General features: G+C 43.9%; 1 protein-coding gene across 2 annotated transcripts in view; it reads left to right on the forward strand.

Annotated features, from left to right (window-relative positions):
- Positions 1-21,243, forward strand: part of LOC105491885 (cTAGE family member 2-like) — a 61,700-nt gene extending 40,457 nt beyond the window's left edge. Inside the window, exons 2-6 of one of the 2 annotated variants that reach the window (XR_011607310.1) lie at positions 10,703-11,037; positions 15,383-15,605; positions 15,716-15,875; positions 16,459-17,829; positions 19,654-21,243. Coding sequence is in view for 1 of the 2 variants with exons in the window: in XM_071068670.1 (XP_070924771.1) it covers positions 14,578-15,220; positions 15,383-15,391 (652 nt within the window). In the remaining variant the exon portion in view is untranslated. Of the gene's footprint in view, positions 1-10,702; positions 11,038-14,577; positions 15,221-15,382; positions 15,606-15,715; positions 15,876-16,458; positions 17,830-19,653 lie in introns of both variants that reach the window. The other variant, XM_071068670.1, reaches the window with a different exon arrangement.
- The last annotated feature ends 770 nt before the right edge of the window (positions 21,244-22,013 follow it).

Here is a 22,013-nt window from a genome sequence, read left to right on the forward strand (position 1 = left end):
AACTCGGTGCAATCCCTTTCAGGAAAGCTGGACACCACTCCATCTGTGACCTGGTTACATTTTCCTCAGGGAAGCCAGCCAGCACTCAGCCTGTGACTTCCCTGCAATCTCCTTTAGAAAAGCCGGCACCACTTGGTCTGTGACCTCAGTGAATTCTCCTCAGAGAAGCCAGCACAACTCCGTCTGTGAACTCCAAGCAATCTCCTTCAGAGAAGCTAGACATCACCCCGTCTGTGACCTCGGTGCATTCTCCTCAGAGAAGCTGGCACCACTCGGTCTGTGATTTCAGTGCAATCTCCTCAGTGAAGCCGGGCTCCACTTGGTCTGTTACCTCGGTGCGATCTCCTCAGTGAAGCTGGTCTCCACTTGGTCTGTTACCTCAGTGCAATCTCCTCAGTGAAGCCGGGCTCCACTTGGTCTGTTACCTCGGTGCAATCTCCTCAGTGAAGCCGGGCTCCACTTGGTCTGTTACCTCGGTGCAATCTCCTCAGTGAAGCCCAGCAACATTCACTGTGTGAATTCGGTACAATCTCCTCAGAGAAGCCGGACACCACTCGCTCTGTGAACTCCGTGTAATCTCCTTCAGGAAAGCCTAGTTCCACTCAGTCTATGATCTGGGTACATTCCCCTCAGAAATGCTGGACACCACTGTGTCTGTGACCTCAGTGCAATCTCCTTAGAGAAGCTGGGCACCACTTGGGGTGAATTCAGTGCATTCTCCTCAGAGAAGCTGGGCTCCACTTGGTCTGTGACCTGGCTGCATTCTCCTCAGGGAAGCCAGCCAACACTCAGCCTGTGACTTCCGTGCAATCTCCTTCAGGGAAGTCAGTCAACACTGGTTCTATGATTTCAGTTCATTCTCCTCAGAGAAGCCAGCACCTCTCACTCTGTGAACTCCATGCAATCACCTTCATGGAAGCCGAGCACCACTCGGTCTGTGACCTCAGTACCTTCTCCTCAGGGAAGCCAGCACCATTTGATCTGTGAACTCCATGCATTCTCCTCAGGGACGCTGTCACCACTTGGACTGTGACTTTGGTACAATCTCTTCAGAGAAGCCAGGTTCCACTCAGTGTGTGACCTTGGTGCATTCTCCTCAGGGAAGCTGGACACCACTTGTTCTGGAACTCCATACAGTCTCCTTCAGGAAAGCCGGACACCACTTGGTCTGTGACCTCGGTGCAACCTCCTTGCAGAACCCAGCACCATGCGGTCTGTGACTTCAGTGTATTCTCCTCAGTGAAGCCAGGCACCACTCCGTGTATGAATTCGGTGCATTCTCCTCAGAGAAGCCGGCACCACTCGCTCTGTGACCTCAGTGCCAACTCCTTCAGGAAAGCCAGACGCCAATTGGTCTATGATCTCAGTGCATTTTCCTTAATGGAAGCCAGACACCACTCAGTCTGTGACCTGAGTGCAATCTCCCCAGAGAAGCCCTCACCACTCGGTGTGTGAATTCGGTGCATTCTCCTCAGAGAAGCCGGGTACCATTCGCTCTGTGAACTCCATGCAGTCTCCTTCAGGAAAGCCGGACACCACTTAGTCTGTGACCTCAGTGCAATCTCCTCAGAAATGCTGGACACCACTCAGTCTGTGACCTTGGTGCAATCTCCTCAGAGAAGCCGGGTACCACTCACTCTGTGAACTCCATGTAATCTCCTTCAGGGAAGCCGGGCTCCACTTGGTCTGTGACCTTGGTGTATTCCACTCAGAAATGCTGGACACCACTCAGTCTGTGATCTCGGTCGGGGCAATCTACTCAGAGAACCCAGGCACCACTTGGTGTGTGAACTTGGTGCAATGTCCTTCAGAGAAACCAGGCTCCTTTCAGTCTGTGACCTCTTTCCATTCTCCTCAGGGAAATCAGCACCACTCGTTCTGTGAACTCCATGCAATCACCTTCATGGAAGCCGGACATCACTTGATCTGTGACTTCGGTGCAATCTCCTTCAGGGAAGCTGGGCTCCACTTGGTCTGTAAATTTAGTGCATTCTGCTTTAAAGAAGCCGGGCAGGCAAGGAGGGAGGATGCAGGACAGAGGCCAGGCCAGCAGCTCTCCAAAAAGTCCTGCGTTGACTTCTGTGCTATGTGTCTTTATGGATTGGCATCCAGCAATGTGGGGCCCTCATATTTTTAAACAGGTGACTTAAAGGACTTTAACAGTGTACTCCATGATGTTCTGTTAAGCTTTCATTTTAAAAAATCTGACTTAAGGCCGGGCTCGGTGGCTCAAGCCTGTAATCTCAGCACTTTGGGAGGCCGAGACGGACGGATCACGAGGTCAGGAGATCGAGACCATCCTGGCTAACACGGTGAAACCCCATCTCTACTAAAAAAATACAAAAAACTAGCTGGGCGTGGTGGCGGGCTCGGGAGGCTGAGGCAGGAGAATGGCGTAAACCCGGGAGGCGGAGCTTGCAGTGAGCTTAGATCCAGCCACCACACTCCAGCCTGGGGGACAGAGCGAGACTCCGCCTCAAAAAAAAAAAAAAAAAAAAAATCTGACTTAAATATCTATGTCTTCAACAAATAATTTCAGAGCCCAGCACATAGGACAGTGCTGTTGTGGGCGTTGGGAAAGCACCCCGTTCCGGCAGAGGCTGCCCTCATGTGGCTTCCCAGCTGGGAGGAAGGAGAGACATCAGTCCCCATCGAACCAGCAAAGTCCTCCCTCCTAGGACAAGCTCCCTCCTGGAACAAGCGCCCTCCTGGGACAAGCGCCCTGGTGGGACGGAGTCAGGCAGAGAGTTGTGCTGCCCAGATATGAAAGGCCTGTTTCGAAAACAAATCCCACAGACAGAGAAGATAAAATGGGGTCTAGAGGCAGAAAGTATCCTGGTGTGTTTGGTAAAGGACAAAACCCTCTGTGGTCTGAGCTGGGGTAAGAGTGTGGAGGGGAAGGCTGCTTCCTCTTGCCTCTATTTGGGGCACGCTTCAGGGAAGGAGCAGGGCAGTGGAGGTAAGATGCCAGTGCCAGGGAGCCCTGCAACAGCAGCAAGGAAGCTCCGTGGGCACTGGCGGACTGCTGGCAAGGCACTGTGGGTTCTGGAACCTTCCACAGGAGTGCAGTGGGAACCAGCAAGGGGGCTGTGGGTTGTGACAGGGCCAAAAGGGGAGGGCCACATGAGGGTGTCCCGCATTCTGGCTCTAAATCATTCTGGTTTTCATGAATGGAGACACACATAGTCCCAAGGCAGCCCCGGGGGACTTCTCTCCATCTTTGCAGAGAGCAGCCTGTTTTCCTGAGACTTCATGCTGTTGGAGGTTTGTTCTCAAGAGTTTCCAGGTTCAGACATCACTAAATTTCTCCTGATGGGAAATGATCATGAGCAACAGTTGTACTGTTCTAATGATCACAACAGCAGTAACAGGCGGGAGAGAGAAAAAGACAAAACAAAACAACACGGAATGTTTACAAAAGTGAGAGTTTACCTTTCCAGCCACTTCAAAGTATAAAGCTTGTTTATCCACCAGCAAGGGTGCAGGACTCCAATAGAGAACTTTATTCCAATTCCTTCTTTATGCTTTCCTTAACAGACTTCCATAACTCAAATGGACAAATTGGTGGAAAGGCGGTCAGAAAACTGTTACTGAATGCTGATTCTGTCACTACAGTCTCCTAGAACCCCAGCTTTTTGTCTATGAAGCTGACACCACAATCTCTGTCCTAAATCTCCCCCAAAAGCCAACATCATGATTGGATTGGACACCAGGTCCTGCTGCCCCACGCGAAGGAGTGAGGCCGACGTGGAGAAGTCACGTGCACACCGATCCACAATGCCAAGGAGTCTCCTCTCTGAGGCAGAACACGCATTCTTAGCAAGCCGTGTGCAGACCTGCAGCGTTCACAGCAGGCATGCGAAGCAGGCACACAGATTGTTTGAATAAATATCAGTGACTCCCCATGGGGGACTGAAGGAAGTATCCAGATGGAATGATTGGGTTGGTTTTCCACACCATCACCTATGCCCGGAGACCCACCTTCCCTTATCCACCACAGTGGACAACAGCCCCAGGTGCCCCTCCCAGTGCCCATGGCCCCCGTCCGCCCACCTGTCCTCTGCAGCCCCCATTCTGGGTCCTCTCCTGCACTGCCTCATGGGGGGTTTGAGGCCGAGAACAACTGATCACTTGTCTTTGAATTCTCACAGCGACATAAGCTGCATACAGAGTAGGAACTCCGTAAAGCTTTACCGAACAGAAATAACATAAAGTTTTAACTGGTGGGCTCAACAAACAAGGCACGTCGTTTGTCTTCTATTAAATCTTTCGAATATCTGATGCTTTGTTAACATTTCACAATGAAAACGTTGACTATAAATCTTATTTAAAACCATTCCTAAGAAACCAGGCTATAAAAAATGAGCTTTTTCCCTCCTTGCATTTCAAATTTCATGTGCCCATAATTTAAACCAAATTCTATTTCAACTGCCTGTTTCTTAATCCTAGTGATTTAAATATTTTCCCATGCATAATAATTTTTAAAGTATTCTGTCCATCATTTAAAATTATGCTACCCTTCCTATGAGGCACAAACTATCTTTCAAGACCTCCCTGGAAATAATTTTTTAATATACTACAATTGAGTTTAAATTGTCAAATTCAATTATTAGATCCATTTCTTTACTATTTGAGCAAGTTTTGACAACTGTAAACTTTGCGACCTAAACATGAAACATGACCACTGATTATAACATGATCTCAAATGTACCCCCGCTCTCTGCTTTCATTAAAATATTAATTTATTTTCTCGATTGTAAATATTTTCAGCATTGTGGTTATAGGGTCTTTCTTTATTAGCAATGACATGAGTCATGAATTTTTCATGTTCATGATATTGCAATTTCCCTGCAGATGCTGATATTAATGTAAATATATTTAGTAGCAGATCAGTATGAAACAACAGTTTTAAGTGCAAAATTATAAAACACAATTCCTCATTGTGTTTTGAGGAGGAAAGCTTGCCCTAAAAATATGCATCAGGAACACTCCTGCTTGTATTTCACCTTAACTGGTTTCATTTGGGCTCTCTTGGGAACTCCAGCACCGTTTCTCTTCTGATGCAGTGATGTCTTCGTACGGAAATTACCTCCCAGTGGCGCTGAACGCAGTCAATAGAAAATGCCATCCATACGAATATAAGAGATTGTCCAAAGTCTGAAGACAGTGGAGTTCTACCAAGAGGACTCCTAGGCCCTGCTTGTGCCAGGGCCATCTCTCCGCCGCTGGCCCCGAGCCCAGGACGTGGCTCAGGCCAGGACGGGTCAGCAGCCTGAGAGTCGTAGAGAAGCTGCTTCAGTCCCCTGCAGCCCAGAGCTCACTGCCTTATCTTGACAGCTCTAAGCCCCTTTCCTTGACATTGCCACAGTAATTATAGCTTTATTTTCAAACTTTCGCCAAGTGACATTTTAAAAATTGCTTCAGATGGTACCATGAAACCCCGTGCTGTTTATTACTTGACAGCGAGAATCGATGAATTTGTCTCCCTATTCACAGTACAGAGCTTTTTCCTCAGGGTTGATGCAGAGATCAGATGGGTGCATGGAAAACAGAAATACTCTTGCTGGGGGACGGCATTTCTCTTTCAAAATTCAGCCTCATAGCTTGATCTTGAATATGACTATCAAGACCCCTTTTGAAATACCACAGACATGTAAATGATGACTTAAGTGATAAAAGTGTGTAATAGGAAATCAGCATGCCTCTGTGTTTTATCACATTACCTTAAATCTAATTTTGCTATGAATTGGTTTCAGGGCTATTTGATTAAATTAGATAATATCAATGAGACTTTTAGAATAGGTTCTGACACTTAGTAGGAGCTCAAAAGATTGTACATGTATTTTTCTATGTAATGTTATGTGAATTTCATACTTACCCAAATTTACAGAAAACACTGAGTAACAATTTTGTGAAGCAGGAAAATGAGTTTATTTCTGAAATGTAATACAATAGTATTATTCCAAACAATCATTTCTAAATTTAGAATCTTAAATATTATGATTTCTGCAATAAAAAAATGTTTTCTTTGGTCGTAGTAATTCTATAAAATCCCATCATAAAAATAATCCACAGTTTTTGATGAGGTTGTTCAGATTGGATTAGCAAGAACATGTATGTAAGTTAGAAATATAAAATGCTAACTAAAATCAGTTCAAGAAATAGGATAAACCACAGATTAGACACAGCTGAGGAGAACTGCAGTCTGTAGCAGCTGACCCGAAACACACCACCATCTCGCTTTTTTTTTTTTTTTTTTTTTTTTTTTTTTGACACGGAGTCTCGCTCTGTGGCCCAGGCTGGAGTGAGTGGCGCGATCTCCGCTCACTGCAAGCTCCACCTCCCGGGTTCCCGCCATTCTCCTGCCTCAGCCTCCCGAGTAGCTGGGACCACAGGCGCCGCCACCGCGCCCGGCTAATATTTTTTTATATGTTTAGTAGAGACGGGGTTTCACTGTGTTAGCCAGGATGGTCTCGATCTCCTGACCTCGTAATCCACCCGCCTCGGCCTGATACGAGGGATTCTAAGTCCACACTGGAGTGGAAGGAAGGCTGTGCTGAGTCAGATACTGACCATGAGCGTTTGTGTGGGGAGGGAAGTCTTCATGGAAACGTTGACTGACCCTTCCTGGAAGCCACACGTGCTGCCAACTCAAACACTTTGTACATCATAGTGGCCTGCATTTTAGATGTATTCCAAGGGCTATTAAGCTCCTGCCTTTTATCTGTTCTAACTCCTCTTTTAATATATGCTACCTTGTGCTATGTATGTGTAAGTTATCTATAAACAGCATAAGAAATGAATTATTACTGTTTTTAATTATTCCTAATTCAAAATATCAACCTGTTGTGTTTCAGAGCCCTGCTTTTTAAAACACAGCTGTTAAGAACAGCAATTCCTCAACCTATGCAAGTATTGACATGTTTTCTGGAGTCTATAGGAGGAAAGAGAAAAGACCACATTCCTGATTAGAATCGAATCCACTTGGTTTTTAAGTAGACACAGAGCAGGCTTATTCTGACAAATCCTTAAAGGTATGGTTTCCTGTGTGATTCCTGCCAGAGGCTAACTAAAAGGATTTGAAGAGATTAAAAATGAATGTGTGTTAGACCCACTTTCATTTTTCCAGTACCTGAGATTTGTTCCTATTAGCAGGTATTAAGTCTAGTCGTGACGGGGCAGCCCTGTGTGGGGGCTTTATGCTGAGCCAACTCAACTGAGAGGAGCATTTATGGATTAGTGAGAGTTGGGAAGCAGGGCCCGGCCAAGCTGACATGTGAAATCCAACACGACACCATAGTTTCTGAGTTAGCAGGAGGCGATGGAGGCTTAATACATGGTGTTTGGAAGGTGGACATGAAGTACAATCCAGGCCTTGAAGTTCAGAGGCCGGAGCGGAGGCACAGGCACCAGGCATGGCTGCTCCATGGTGCTTCGTGTTGGTCATCTTTTGTCTCACCCTTGAATCCAGCATGGGAGGCTCTCGCTGCACCCTGAGCTCCCAGACGCCGCCCGATGCTGCCTCTGCTTCTTCAGTACAGAGGCCAGATGCCTGTACTCACTTCCAGGATGAAAGCACCCCCTTCTCTTTCCGGATATCCACATCCTACAAGTGGGACGCATGGAAGGCCCCGTCCTATCTGCACTCATTCTCTCTCACTGCAGATCCATCTCTCCTCCCTGACGGGGAGCTCTGCAGACTTCAAGCTTCGACACAGATGCAAAAATAGGAGCCTAAAGGTCCTGTATCCTAGTTAACCAGCCCTCTTAACTGCGCACACATCCATCATTTTGTGGTTCTGTTTCTCTCACCACACCGTGCTGGATAGATCCTGACCCCAAAACTTGTACTGGCTAAGATAAGGCTAACATTTGTAATAATAATAAAAAAATTATTCCTTCTTGATAAAGGTTTCTCACTTGCAGTCATGTGTGTGCTGGTATGTGTGGGTGGCGGTGCCTCTCTCCGTGGTTGTGGGGGGACCCTGGCTGATGGTTTTCCTGTCTTTACCCCATGTTTCCAAGGGGGCCTGTGGATCAATAACGAGACAGCTGGTGGGGAAGGATGCAGGTGTCACACAGGAACGCGTACGGGTCCAGCCCCAGATGCCTCTCACAGGAGCCCCACTGCAGGGCTCTGACCACAGCCCGTGGGCCATGTCTGGCTGCTAAATAAGCTGGAAACTTACCCTTACTTTGTGCCCAGGAAAAGGAGGAAACAGATCTGATGACCACATATCAGCGTCTTCCTGAGACCTCGCCTGAGATGCTCTTTGAAGATAACTTCATTTTTCTTTACGAGGATTGAGGACAATATTTCAGATCGATTCCCCCAGAACAATGTTTTTAAGACTTTATGTTGTGAAATTTATTGAGTGTCTTGCACAGATCTAGTTGAGAGGATAGCAGGGCTGCTTGCAGCCTGCGTTCGTCGTCAGCCACGTCACGGATCTGTTCTGATCAGTGAATCATCACCAACTCTGGGCTGTCACAACCAAATCTGCATATGCCACTAGGAAGGTTACCTTTGTGAGGAGTTCTGTGTATCCCACTTTAAAAGATGGAACTGAGGATGGAGAAGAGCTAAGTGACACCTCTGGAAAGAGAAACTGATGGAGCTAATTTTGGAATCTATTCTTTTTATTAACCAATTTTCCAACAGTAGAGTATTCTAGAACTTTCCGAGCCTACTCTGAGAGGTGTGAAGAATAAGACATTGCAGTTTTCTTTTTTTTTTCTGTTGAAGTGTTTAATTAAGGAAACTTCTGCATATATTTTACTGGTTTGTGTTCACATAGATCAAAATTGGCACTTGGTTAGCAAATTTCACAACCATTTTCTGTCAAGTTTTTATTTCTTTTTCTCTGGGTCATTTTCTTCACCTGCTGTTTGAGGATTAGAAGGGAATATATTTGAATATTTACTTTAATATAACTTTTAACTATCTCCAAAATAATCAATTAATGGAGATGTATTTCACACATTTCACTCATCATTGGTCAAGTTCAGATGGCAAAATCTTCATCAAATCATAAACTAACATTAGAGGTTGTGACTGAGAAAAAAACTTGATTATTTGAAAGTATATCCCAAGTTTATTTTTTAGATTCCTCACAAAATGTTTGCTTCTAAAGTAAAAATGTCTAATCAATTTGAATATAAATTGTTTTCGAATCTGAAACCCCATGTTAAAACATAAGGAAAAATCCTGGAGAAACCTTTTTTCAGCTACTTTTCCAAAAGTTATTTCTGCATTCACTGATTTGCCTTCCCGCTGGCTCCAAGACCCCTGCAGTTAGGTATTACCCTAGAGTCCATATCTGACAGTAAATGCCAGAGCCAGGCAGGCAGACGGCAGCGGGGGATAGAAAAGGAAACCAAGATACACCCTTCCCCTAGGAGCTTAAAGATTAGTTGAAAAAGTGGGTCATATATTTAGTGATAATGACTCAGTAGTGGAGTAAGTGCAAAATGAGTTAACAAGTAAAAGCAGTAGAAGATCAGATCATTGTGGTCTGCTGTATTAGGCAGGGCTCTCCAGAGAAACAGAACCTGAGGAATGGATGGGTAGATAGATATAGATATAGGTAGGTAGGTGGATAGATAGATAGATAGATAGATAGATAGATAGATAGATAGATAGACAAGTAGATAGATATAGACAGATAGATGGATAGATAGGCAAATAGGTAGAAGATAGATAGTTAGACGGTAGATAAATAGATAGGCAGATAGAGAGATAGGCAGATAGGTAGATAGATGATAGGCAGATAGATAGGTAGATAGATGATTGATAGATTGGCACATAGATAGATAGGCAGATAGGTAGATCGATGATAGACAGGGAGATAGATAGGTAGATAGATGATTGATAGATTGGCAGATAGATGATAGAGATAGATAGATAGATAACAGATTGATAGGCAGATAGATAGGTAGACGATAGATAGGTAGATAGATAGATAGACAAATAAGTAGGCAGATAGGTAGATAGATAATAGATAGATAGGCAGATAGGTAGATAGATGATTGATAGATAAGTACATGACAGATAGATTGATAGGCAGATAGGTAGAAGATAGATGATAGATAGATAGATAGATAGATAGATAGATAGATAGATAGATAGATAGATAGATAAGTAGGTAGATAGATAGATAAGTAGGTACATAGATAGATAGATAGATAGATAGATAGATAGATAGATAGATAGATAGATAGACAGACAGACAGACAGGTAGATAGATGATAGATAGGTAGGCAGATAGATAGGTAGATAGATAGATAGATAGATAGATAGATAGATAGATAGATAGACAGCAATTTTAAGGAACTGATTCATGCAATTGTGTGGGCTAACAAGTCCAAAATCTGCACAGCTGGCTGGCAGATCCAGGACAGAGATGGTGTTGCAGCTCACGTCTGAAGACAGGCTAGAAGCAGAACATTCTCTTCAGGGACCTCAGTCTTTTTCTCGTCAAGGCCTCAACTGATTGGATGAGGGCCACTCACATCATGGAGAGCCCCTCACAAAGTTGGCTTTACTCAAAGCCATTAATTTCCGTGCTAATCTCATTTACCAAATGCCTCCACAGGACCATCTAGACTGGCATTAGGCCAAAAACTGGGTATCACAGACTAACCAATTTGGTTACATTGACCATCACATCTGGGATGCTCAAGCTTGATTTTTATTCACTAGCTAAATGTTTACTGAACACTGACTATGCACCAAGCACCCAGATACAGAAGGAAAAGATGACTCCCCACCGCACAGCATCTGTTCAAGCAGGAAAGACAGACAACAGGCAGAATCCTGGATGGAGACGCGGCTGTGAGGGACACACAGGGTGACGGGCGAGGGAGAGGAAGGAAGGTCGGCAGGAGGATCGCTTGGCTCGGATGGGCAGGGGGACCTCTCTGAAGAGGGCACGTCCGGATGGAGACCTGCAGGATGGGAGAGGCTGTGCAAGATGGAAGAGCCACATCCCATGGGAGCTGTGTCCGCTGTGGATACGGAGTTTCCAACCGTCATAGGTAAGTCTCAGGAACACTTTCATAGTAAGCTTGTTTTACTTTTCGATTCCTCGCCTGAGGTGTTTAGGGGGCAGTGCTGAGGCAGTGTGTGTGTGTCTGAGGACCTCTAAAGAGTGGACTTTTGCAATAAAACTGCCCACACCTCCCTCAAACACAATGACAGGCACCGAAGGAACATGTACAAAGAATAAAAATAGTGAGGCTTACGTGGAGAAAAAGTTAAATAAGGAATTTAAATAAAATGGTGACAAAATGGATCTTTTTTATATCTTTTGTCCTCTGTATCTATTTTCTTTACTCTCAAGGGTTTGTGTTTTATTTTTCTCTTCATTTTTCACCAGCTTGCACTATTTCAGAGGGTCAAGCCTCTCCCTGAATCCGTCCACTGTTCATTCTTTGGTGATGGTAGCAGAGTAAGCCAAATCTTTATGGAAATCAAGCAGGAAAGAACAAGTAAAACGGTGCACACAGAGAGCCCCTGAGTGTGGAGTTACTGGCTTAGGCAGAGGGATGTCAGCACGACGTCCCTTCAGCATACGGGCAAAGAGAGGTCAAGGGAAATGCTTCTGGACAAGGTTAAGGACACTAAATGACCACAAGAACACGTTAATTTTACTCACACAAATTCTTACTTTTCATGATATACTCTGAACATGATACTTAGAATAACGTCTTTCTAATTTCCCCATAGTTGTCAATTATTTCACAATACACATTTCTCCCACAAGCCATATTCCAAATAAAGTGGATATGATGGATATTCTTTATCTGATGTTCTTTTCATCCTAAAATAAAATCAACATATAGTTGTCCTTGTGCTAGAAAGAGAATTGGGATACTCGCGGCATTTTAGATTCAGGTACGATAGATGGTTTTGCCTCAGGGATTCCTTTTTGTTTGTTGTTTGGTGTACTTAGGTTTCACAGAGAAAATGACTCTCCTTGTCTCGCTTTAATTGTTTTATTACCGTTCGGTTTCTTTCTTATTATTACAACCATTATAAGACATTTATGTAAAACTTTTCCTCAAAGGAACTCAAATAATATTACAAACTTAAATTACTAAAGAGGCATTAATTTTCACAAAGCCCAGGCAAGATAGCCAGAGCATCAGGAATTAAAATCACGAATGGGCGTAGTGCTATGGCTTCCATGGAAAGCACTGTGTTGGGAAAATAGGAAATAAAAGAAGCCACTGGTTCATTATTTCAATTGCAAAAAGAAATTGTGAGATTATAACCAATATTCTGAGATAGTTGTCTTAAAACAAGCATGAATTAAATCCAGGCACTTACAAAATCTCTAGCTCTGGATAGAAGCTCTTTCCAAAGAAGAGAACTATGATTTTCAAAAGGAATTATCCTGAATGCAGCCTATGTGTGTGAGAACTAAATACTTGTATCTATGCATTTACAATCCTACTTGATCTTCACACAGCACTGTGGGACTGGCAGGCAGAATTAGTGTCCTAATTTGATAGGTGAAGCAACCAAGGGTAGAGAGAGGAAATGCTAGGCAGGCCTAGTTGTCCCAGCTGGAAATGTGTGTTCCGTCTGAACACAAAAATTCTTTCAGATTATTTTTTAAATATCATACCAAAACTTCTAACTAATTTGAGCCTGGTTTGATCAGACCTTGACTTAAATTCTAACACAGACTTTCCCACTTGTCTTAGACCCCAGGTTCTTGAAGGCAGGACAGAGCCTTTCTCTCTTCTGTCCTCTGTGCCTGGTTCAGCCTGTGCCACACAGCACACAGTTCTTAAATAAGTGATGAGAACTCATTGAGTATCCACAGAGGAAATTCCCATCTGCTTGCTGTTTCTTTGGGGAATGGGGTGGGAGCCAAACTGGCTCACCTCTACTACAGAGGACAGGTGGCCGGACCTCATCGGAGTGGGAGCCAAACTCGCTCACCTCCACTGTGGAAGATAGATGACCGGATCTCATCAGCGTGGGAGCCAAACTCGCTCACCTCCACTGTGGAAGACGGATGGCCAGACCTCATTGGCGTGGGAGCCAAACTCGCTCACCTCTGCTGTGGAAGACGATGGCCAGACCTCATTGGCTTGGGAGCCAAACTTGCTCACCTCTGCTATGGAAGACGGATGGCCGGACCTCATCAGGGTGGGAGCCAAACTCGCCCACCTCCACTGTGGAAGACGGATGACTGGACCTCATCAGCGTGGGAGCCAAACTCGCTCACCTCCACTGTGGAAGACAGGTGGCTGGACCTCATGGGGTGGGAGCCAAGCTCGCTCATCTCCACTGTGGAAGACGGATGGCCAGACCTCATCAGGGTGGGAACCAAACTCACTCACCTCCACTGTGGAAGACGGATGGCTGGACCTCATCGGGGTGGGAGCCAAGCTCGCTCACCTCCACTGTGGAAGACGGATGGCCGGACCTCATGCAGATGTGAATGTTCTGGCCCCTCCTACACTCTGGAACTGATTGATACCAAATGCTGTTGGTTTTCGGAAAAACTCCACTAATCTATATTCCTTCCAGAAGTATGTGCTTTTCGTCGTTTCTGGACATCCTAATTTATGCACATGGAGATTTTCCTCTTTCTTGGTCCTCATGGGAAATAAAACCTTTCCCTTGAGTCTTCCTCTCAGAAGCATGCAGGTAACAGGCTCTGAATGGGAGGGAGGCCCTGCTCTGAGGTGTGTGTCGGTTTTCATGGTACAAACAGAGGTGTCCCTCGATATCCATGAGACAGGGTTTCTAGGACTTTTCTCGAATACCAAAATCCAAAATGCTCAGGTCCCTGATATAAAAATGGCATGATATTTGAATGGAGCCTACACACACCCTCCTGTGTACTGTAAATCATCTCTGAAGTACTTTGAATACATTATGCAAATTATATGTAAAGAGTTGACATACTGTGTTGTTTAGGGAAAAATGACAATGGAAAAAAACTGTGTGTGTTCAGAGCAGATGTAACTATTCTGGGAAATGTTTTTCAATCCCAGGTTGGTTGGATCCAGGGATTGGGAAGCCAGGGACATGAAGGGCCAACCGTATCCCCACTACGGCCAAATTCAAGCCACCAAGATGGGACTACTGAACACAGAGCTTCAATGAAACACTAGCAGTAAGCAGGCTCTGGAGAAGCTGGTATAAGCCGGCTCCTTGTCCCCATACCTGGGGTTCCTGATGATTGGTGGGAAATGCTGCAGAGAGGCTGTGGAGTCAGAGAGGTCTGGATTTGCAAGATAGTTTTGGCCATTGCTTACTAGGCAGCCTTGTGCATGTTGGGGAGACCCTCTGAGACTCAGCACCCACAGATTGAAAACCTCGCTTCTGGCTACATTTTAACAGTATGTGCAGCAATGGCGCATCAATACAGGCTCATCAGTGTAGGCACGTGCTTCATCAATGCAGGGCGCTAGTAACAGGGGTCTAGGGTGAAGGAGGATATTTTGCTCGGCTTTTCTGTAAACCTAAAATTGCTCTTAGGAATACAGCATATTCATTTTTTAAGAAAATGTTAAGGAAATAAATAAGGCATATTTAAAAAATATTCTGCATAGGTGTGAAGAAAATCAAATGATCCAAGAGCCTGCAGGTGAAATGAAAAGTCTCCCAACCCAGCGAGCATCTTTGCAGTCTGAAAATTCACAGCTTGAAAGTGAGAGTCCAGAGGTTCAGCTGAAACTTCAAAGGCTGCCTGCACCCCTTGAGGAACATGTAATGCAACCCTGCAGAACATCCATTGAGGAGGGAGCTCTCCACTTTGAAACAGAAAAGAAACGTCCAAAGCGTGTGGAAACCTCTGCCACGCTCATCAGAAGCGCTGCGCATGCAGGAAGACCGACAGAGACCCGGAAAGAGCTGAAGGAGCCGCCTCCTTCTGAGCAAGCCGATCACTTCCTGTCAGAGGAAAGCTCCAGCCGGATGTGTGGACCCCTGTCAACGAGGAAGAATCATAACCGGCCACAAAAAGAAAATAGTCGCACCACAGCAAGACTTGGCTCAACCAGAGTTGAAATTTCAGATTTTTCTAAGTGTCATCTTTTCTTTGACTATTCAACGAGCAGCCAGACCGGGGCAGAGGCCAGGACCGGTGGGGGTCCGCTGGACCACCAGGTCCCCAGGGGAAGAGGAGAAGGGCAGATTAACCCCCAAACATCCACAGCGACAGCCAACATCCATCGGCGTGATCTGTCCTTAAAAGTAATTTTGATTTGTCTCTTTTTATTTAACTGCTAGTATTTAACCAATGCTACATTTGCTTTCATTAAATTTTGTTTGATAAAATTAACATTCCTAAGATACTGTTTTTGGAATATAGATGTTTATATAAGTCTAATGAATACACTGTTTCTACTTTATCAGGCCTTCTAGGATTAGACAGTGTATCATATGTCGATTAAAATAAAAGGTATACTATGACTTAAACTGTAATCGAAGGCTGACCTGACCCAGTGGAGACATTTGAAACAGCGAAGATCATTTCTATATGCTATGAGTTGGTACCAGAAGTCTGTAATTTAACATTACCTTACCAAATAGTGACTGATAAAAAAATTAAACAACAGCACCCCAGCTACATTTAATGGTACGTTAGTAGTTTTGCACTAAATTCATACATTAATTTAGTGGTGTTACATTTTGAAAACATTTGGTTTTCTGTTTTGTAATTTTTTTAACCTTTGCTATTTTGTTTAGGATAGACTTTGCTGCCTGAAAATTTCTAAATTTTAAAGTAAAACTTTTCCTCTTGTGAGAAAAAAATGTCAGAAGAAAAAAGAAGGAGCAAAAGGAGGAGGAAGAGGAGGAATCTATGGCATGCCTATCACTTTTCAGAGGTTATATTTGTGGGCATGAGGTGAGACTCTAGAGCAGCAGTGTCCAATCTTTTCACTTCCCTGGGCCACATTGAAAAAAGAATTGTCTTGGGCCATGTGTAAAATACCATAACACTAATGATAGTTGATGAGGAAGAAAGAAAGAAGAAAGAAAGAAAGAAAGAGAGAAAGAGAGAAAGAGAGAAAGAGAGAAAGAGAGAAAGAGAGAAAGAAAAGAAAGAAAGAAGAAGAAGAAGGAAGGAAGGAAGGAAGGAAGGAAGGAAGGAAGGAAGGAAGGAAGGAAGGAAGGAAGGAAGGAAGGGAAAAGAAATTGCAAAAAACAAAAAAACTCATAGTGTCTTCAGAAAGTTTACACATTTCTGCTGGGCCACGTTCAGAGCCATCCTGAGTCGTGTGCAGCCTGCAGGTCATGGGTTGAGCAAGCTTGATCTAGAGGGATTTTTAACAAAATGTCAGCCTGGTCATTTCTGGATGTTGAAGGATAAGTGATTCTTCTTATTTTTATTGCTAATCTTTGTGTCCTAAATGTTCTACAATAAAACAATGTAAATGTATGTAATTGTTTCTTTAACTGTTCTTATCTATTTTCCTTGATACTCATAGTGTTAACTGAGTTTTCAAGTAACAATGGTAACCGGTGAAAGAAGAACAAGGGGACATACAGGAAAGGTTGGGCTACTGTGGGACATGTGAAGCCAGGTGCGTCTCTCAGTGGTTCTAAGTCAATATCTGCATCAGCACAAGACTAAGAATGTGGAGGACCACTAGCTTTGTACCTCTTTTAGGGCTCATAGATTATTTTTACCAAAATCAAGAGGAAGAAAACAATTTTGTGTGTTGCATTGACTTATATGTAAAAAAACAGAAAGTTATAGTCCTTATCTCTCAAAAGAGGGTGAGTCCAGTTGAACCCTAGGTTCATGAGGATGATCCACAAGGGCTTAAATTAGACATAACTCATGGTCACAGGTCATTGTTAACAAAAATAAATAGAGTAAATCCACATACTCAGTGCTTCACTTAGCCGATCTTGGTGACTGGGAGAGTGCCACACAAGTGAAATCTCTATATAACCAAAGTGCATGCTCTTCAACAGCAAAATCTTTATTATTTTAGTCATTTGAATTTGCTTCCTGACATTTTTACATGCCTTCATGCTTTGTCATTCTAATCAATAATAATAAACATAATTTTATGTTTATTAAAATAAAATTTTATTTTAATATTTAATATTTTGTATTTGTATAAAATATTTTTTATTTTAATAAATATTTATTTATTTTAATAGACATTTTATGTCAGAAGCTGACACAGCCTCTGTGTCAGCATCACACAGGCTGAGAGTCACCAGGTCTAAAGTTACAATAAGGAGAGTCAAGTGCAAGGTTGGCAACTCTTCAGTCTTTCAGGATGACTGAGGGCCATCAATATTCATATAAAGATTTAGAATATACATTAAAACGTGCTGCTATCCATAGTTAGAATGGAGAGGCCTTGAAAGACCACGGCTCCAAACAGCGGTGCCATTTTACAGGTTCTTATGTCCATTTTAACATATTTTCCCATTTATCTTTTTCCTCGACATTTCCTTCAGCATTTCTGTCTCTAGCAACTACTTCTTAATTTGCTCCTTCTGCTTTGTGACTTAGAGTTTTATATAAATCTTTAAAAAGTGAATGCAATGTCACCACATCAGAAGCACGTTTAGTTTTTTGAATTTAGCCTTATGCAGGACTGGGCCTTCTGCTCCATTAATGGGGTCTCCATTTCCTTCCTCCTGGAGTCCCCTCTGTGTCAGCTTCACACAGGCTGAGAGTCACCAGGTCTAAAGTTACAATAAGGAGAGTCAAGTGGAAGGCTGGCAACTCTTCAGCTGCTCAACCACACCAAAAGCACATCAGCAAAAGGAGGAAAACTGGTTGGATGGAACTTATGGAGAAGGGCCTTAGAGGTCTATTCACCAGCGGTTGCCAGGTAACAACCATGCACCTCAGTAAGCGTTTATTTTGCACGTGTCTGGGGATTGTCCGAGTGAGCCGGGCTAAGGGGCTGGCTCTCAGCTCCAGGATGGCTGAGGATGGTGCTGCATGCCTTTCCTCTCCCCTACACCTGCAAGCTGGTGGAGTGGGCGAAGGTTTGGTTCTTATGGAAACTGCAAGGGCATGAAAGCAAGCAGACACAGATGTGCCCTTTAAAAGCCCGGGGTCGGCCGGCACCCAGCACCTGTGTTCCTTATGTATTGACTACAATCAGTTGCACGGCCAGAACCCTAGTCAAAAAGTGTGGGTAGGGAGAGGGAAAAGGGAAGTAATCTCTTCTAATGGGAGGAACTGTGGGGTCAGTGGTCAAATACCCGGATGTGGTGGATGCAGGAAATGGTAAAGATGTGGGACCCCAATCCAGCGGGCCGCAAACACATTCAGCACATGTGTTGACAGCTGTTCTGATACCTCGGTTCTTGTCTTCTTGGCTTAAAATAATTTAAACAAGAGACACACAGCAAAGGAGATGCAGCATAGAGGAATGTAGTGCAAAAGGAAAAGAATAATTTGAAAGTTAGGTGCAGAATAGACAGGACACCCTGAGAGAGAAAGAGAATTCAGGGTGTGCCGCTCGTGAGGATGAGACAGTGGTGATGACTGCTGGAGAAACTCCCGTTATGGGAGACTCACATGGTTACCCATAAGGGGGTGGGAAGAGGTGTTGCTGGAAGCATGTTCTGGGTGGTCTCTCGGTGCATAGGCGTGTTCACTCCCCATGCTTGTTCATACAGCATGTCTCATTAGCATCTGACATCCCAACCTAGGCCCCATGCCCAGCTGTGCACCTGGGAGTCCGTGGGCCCCGGGTCCAGCTGAAGGCACAGGAATCCTCAGGTCCCGCGTCCAGAGACAGACGTGGGGATCCACGGGCCTTGTGTCCAGCTGCAGGCACAGGAGTCCTCGGGCCTTGTGTCCAGCTGTGTTCCTGGGAGTCCGCAGACCCTGTGTCCAGCTGCGGGCGTGGGAGTCCGCAGACCCTGTGTCCAGCTGCGGGCATGGGAGTCCTCCAGCCCAGTGTCCAGCTGCAGGTGAGGGAATCTGCGGGCCCTGTGTCCAGCTGTGCCTTCACAGAGTTCAGTCCTCTCCTTCTCTCTCCACTTGCATCAGCAGGGACCATGTGTCCTTGTGAGGCTGCCCTGATCCCGCTCAGCCACCATCTCCCAAGGTCAGTAAGCTCTGCCAACCTTCCTAACATTTAGCTCTAGACAGGTGTCCTGTGGACCACCAGGTTGACAGTGTAAGTTAGACATAACCTCTACCACTCTCACAGCATTCTGTGTCCCTGGCACTATCCTGTGTGTGCTACTTTGTTTAATCCTCAAAACAGTGCTGTGCGGTAGTTCCTAGTATTATCTTCATTTTACCGATGAAGTAATTAAGGCAGAAAATTTAACTATCATACAGTTGCGATCTTCATGATCCTTAAACAATGGTTACATTGAATTGTCACCAATATAAATGACACATGGATTGAATGAACTAAATACTTGGGGTTAATATTTAGTTACGCACATGAGTAAATGGGCTGCCATCTGACCGCCCAGCGTTCCTGCACGGGGAGTCTCAGCTGTTTTCTCACTGGCTGAAGGTGTGTTTGTGTTGCCTTCGCCACCTCCTTCCTTCCTCTGTTCAGTCTCTTCCCTGTTTATTTCAGGGACATATAGATTATTTGTTTGTCAGGGGTTGATTGACCCGCTGAAAATTCCGGAAGATTGGTTTCTTCTTTCTCAGGCTTTTTCTTGCTCTCTTTTTGTAGCTATAAACAGCATTGCTGCATTTCTGTGGCTCGCCTGGGCTGCTGTCTGGGGAGTCCCGTTACCTCCATGCTGGGGATCTCCTGTACCGCCTAATGGGCCCCCCGAATATTCATCAGCCCTGCAGAATCCCAAGTCACATGGCCTCCCAGCTGCAGGCCTCAGGGGAGCTGCATCCAGGACCAAGCGAGGCTGGAAGAGACCAGTGGCCCAACCAAAGCCATCCAGGGCCAGGGACTACAGAAGGTATAAAGAATGGCCCAAACACAAGAAATCTCTTTTCCTGATAGACCTCCCTGACCCATGTAAAGCACCCACCACTCCAGATGGGTAAGACTGAATCCCTCATCAGTTTTTCCAGGTCAGAATCCTAGAAGGATTCATGAAGATCATAAAGTAATGTGTCTTTTATTGTACACCAGAGTCTCTGGAGTAAAATTCATGCCTCTATCAGTCTATATTTTCTGTGATTTCTAACACTCTGATTCTTCAAGACCTGTTGTCATTTTGAACTGGATAAAGAATGTGGCTGGACCACACTATAGCCGTGGACACAAGCGTTCATTTGCTAACCAAGTCCTAAGGATCTTGCAGTCTGCGTTTGAGGAGGTTTTACTCTTCTCTACAACATGTGTGAAGCTATGCTGAGGAGCTGCAGACACAGATATCCATGAATGCATGTATTCTCCAGGTCTTGAGATGTAGCTTCTCAAATATGAAGAGCTCCGTATGCAACAAAGAGCTGGAACAAACTAAATGTGAAAAAATATCTTCAAGACAAAATAAGAATTTAGGTAAAACCAAAAAATCATTGCTACAAATAAATGCCCTTTTATAAAAGAAATAGCTGACAAAAGTTGTTGGAAAATTCCTTTGGTCACTGAAGAGAGAAAGCTGGGTCACTTCTCAATGTGGAAGTTCCAAAGCCACCAAGCTTTATGCCTAAAAGAAAGGACATCATGTGATCAGGCAAGGCCAGGAGTCCCCTGCATGCTTGGAGCAGATGCCAGTCTAACCTCAGCCCTGGGTTCTGGTTTGGATAAACTGAAATGTGAAGTCCCTAGAATTGCAGACTTGGGATAATTTGCAAATTTTCCAAAATAAACAAAAAATCATAATTTGTTTCTAAAAATGAATTTTTACAACAAGACAAAACATAACATTAGAAGAACAGGTGTAATTCTTTGATAAAATTTACAAATAGATTGAGATAAAGACAATTCATACAAAAACAAAAGGTTATAAAAACAGGCCAAATTATAAGGTCAGGATACTAGTAACAGTCTTTGTTTTCTACCCAACGGCCTCTTTGACGATGACTTTCTCTAGCCTTCGTTATTAGATTACTCACAGCTCACCTGAGAATTGAAGGGGATTTAACCTCACAATGCCCATGATAAAGTCATCACTGAATTAGACAATCATGACCTTAATTTTCTTAGTTGATCTTCCATATAGCCAGTCCTTTGAGACTCACAAAGAATAAACGCTTATTTTTAAATATTAACATGTCTGTAAGCACTGGATTTGGGAAACTGTCATGTGTAATGATGTTGGACGTGGTGTGTACTGATAAGACGAAAGCTGGAAAATATTCCAGATTTGAAACCACACAGAGGCAGATTCACATCTTGACTCTGTCCAGTAAGGATTAAAAAATCCCAGATAATATATCAACAGAAATGCCCATTTCACAATGTTTAATGCCCAATATAATCTTAATTTCTGCAGGTATAATTTTTCTTTGTTTTTCCCTCCTTCCATATTAGGATGTTATCTGACCTAATTCTTCTCTATTTGGCCTTCTTTTCAATTTTTCCTCTCCTAATCCTGCTCAAAATGTTGCCACAAAATTCACCTTTCTTTCCTTCTGAACTTCTAATCCTTTCATTAATATCCTGCAGGATTCCACCTGACATTCACATTTTCACATCTTCCTCTTCAAGGCCCTGTGCAAGACAGCAATTTTCCCTTCATTACCTATAGCTATCTGGGGCCACGTCCTCAACTAAAGTCTCTTTAAATAGCACCTTTATTTTCTTAATGCATGCCTCTGTGCTCTGCTAAATGACTTAGCACAGCCAAGCTTTTGTAGTCTTTTGAATTTATTTCCTGCCTCTTTAAAAGCTATATCCTCCAGCTTTATAAAGAAGAGAAGAAAATAATGGAGTCATAAAGAAAAAGAAAGATAAGAAATGACTCCAAGTGAAATTACTGTGTTAACACCTTACAATAGGAAAGACTTTACCCTGAGGTTTAAGCACATCTTTATATCTTTTCCATTTAAAAATGACTGATTTTTTACTACTTAATGTATTATTCTTTTTAGAGGACTGCTTTGTGAATGGATGAAAACTTAGCA

The sequence above is a fragment of the Macaca nemestrina genome, chromosome 8, assembly GCF_043159975.1.
Source record: "Macaca nemestrina isolate mMacNem1 chromosome 8, mMacNem.hap1, whole genome shotgun sequence".
In the NCBI taxonomy this organism is placed as follows: domain Eukaryota; kingdom Metazoa; phylum Chordata; class Mammalia; order Primates; family Cercopithecidae; genus Macaca; species Macaca nemestrina.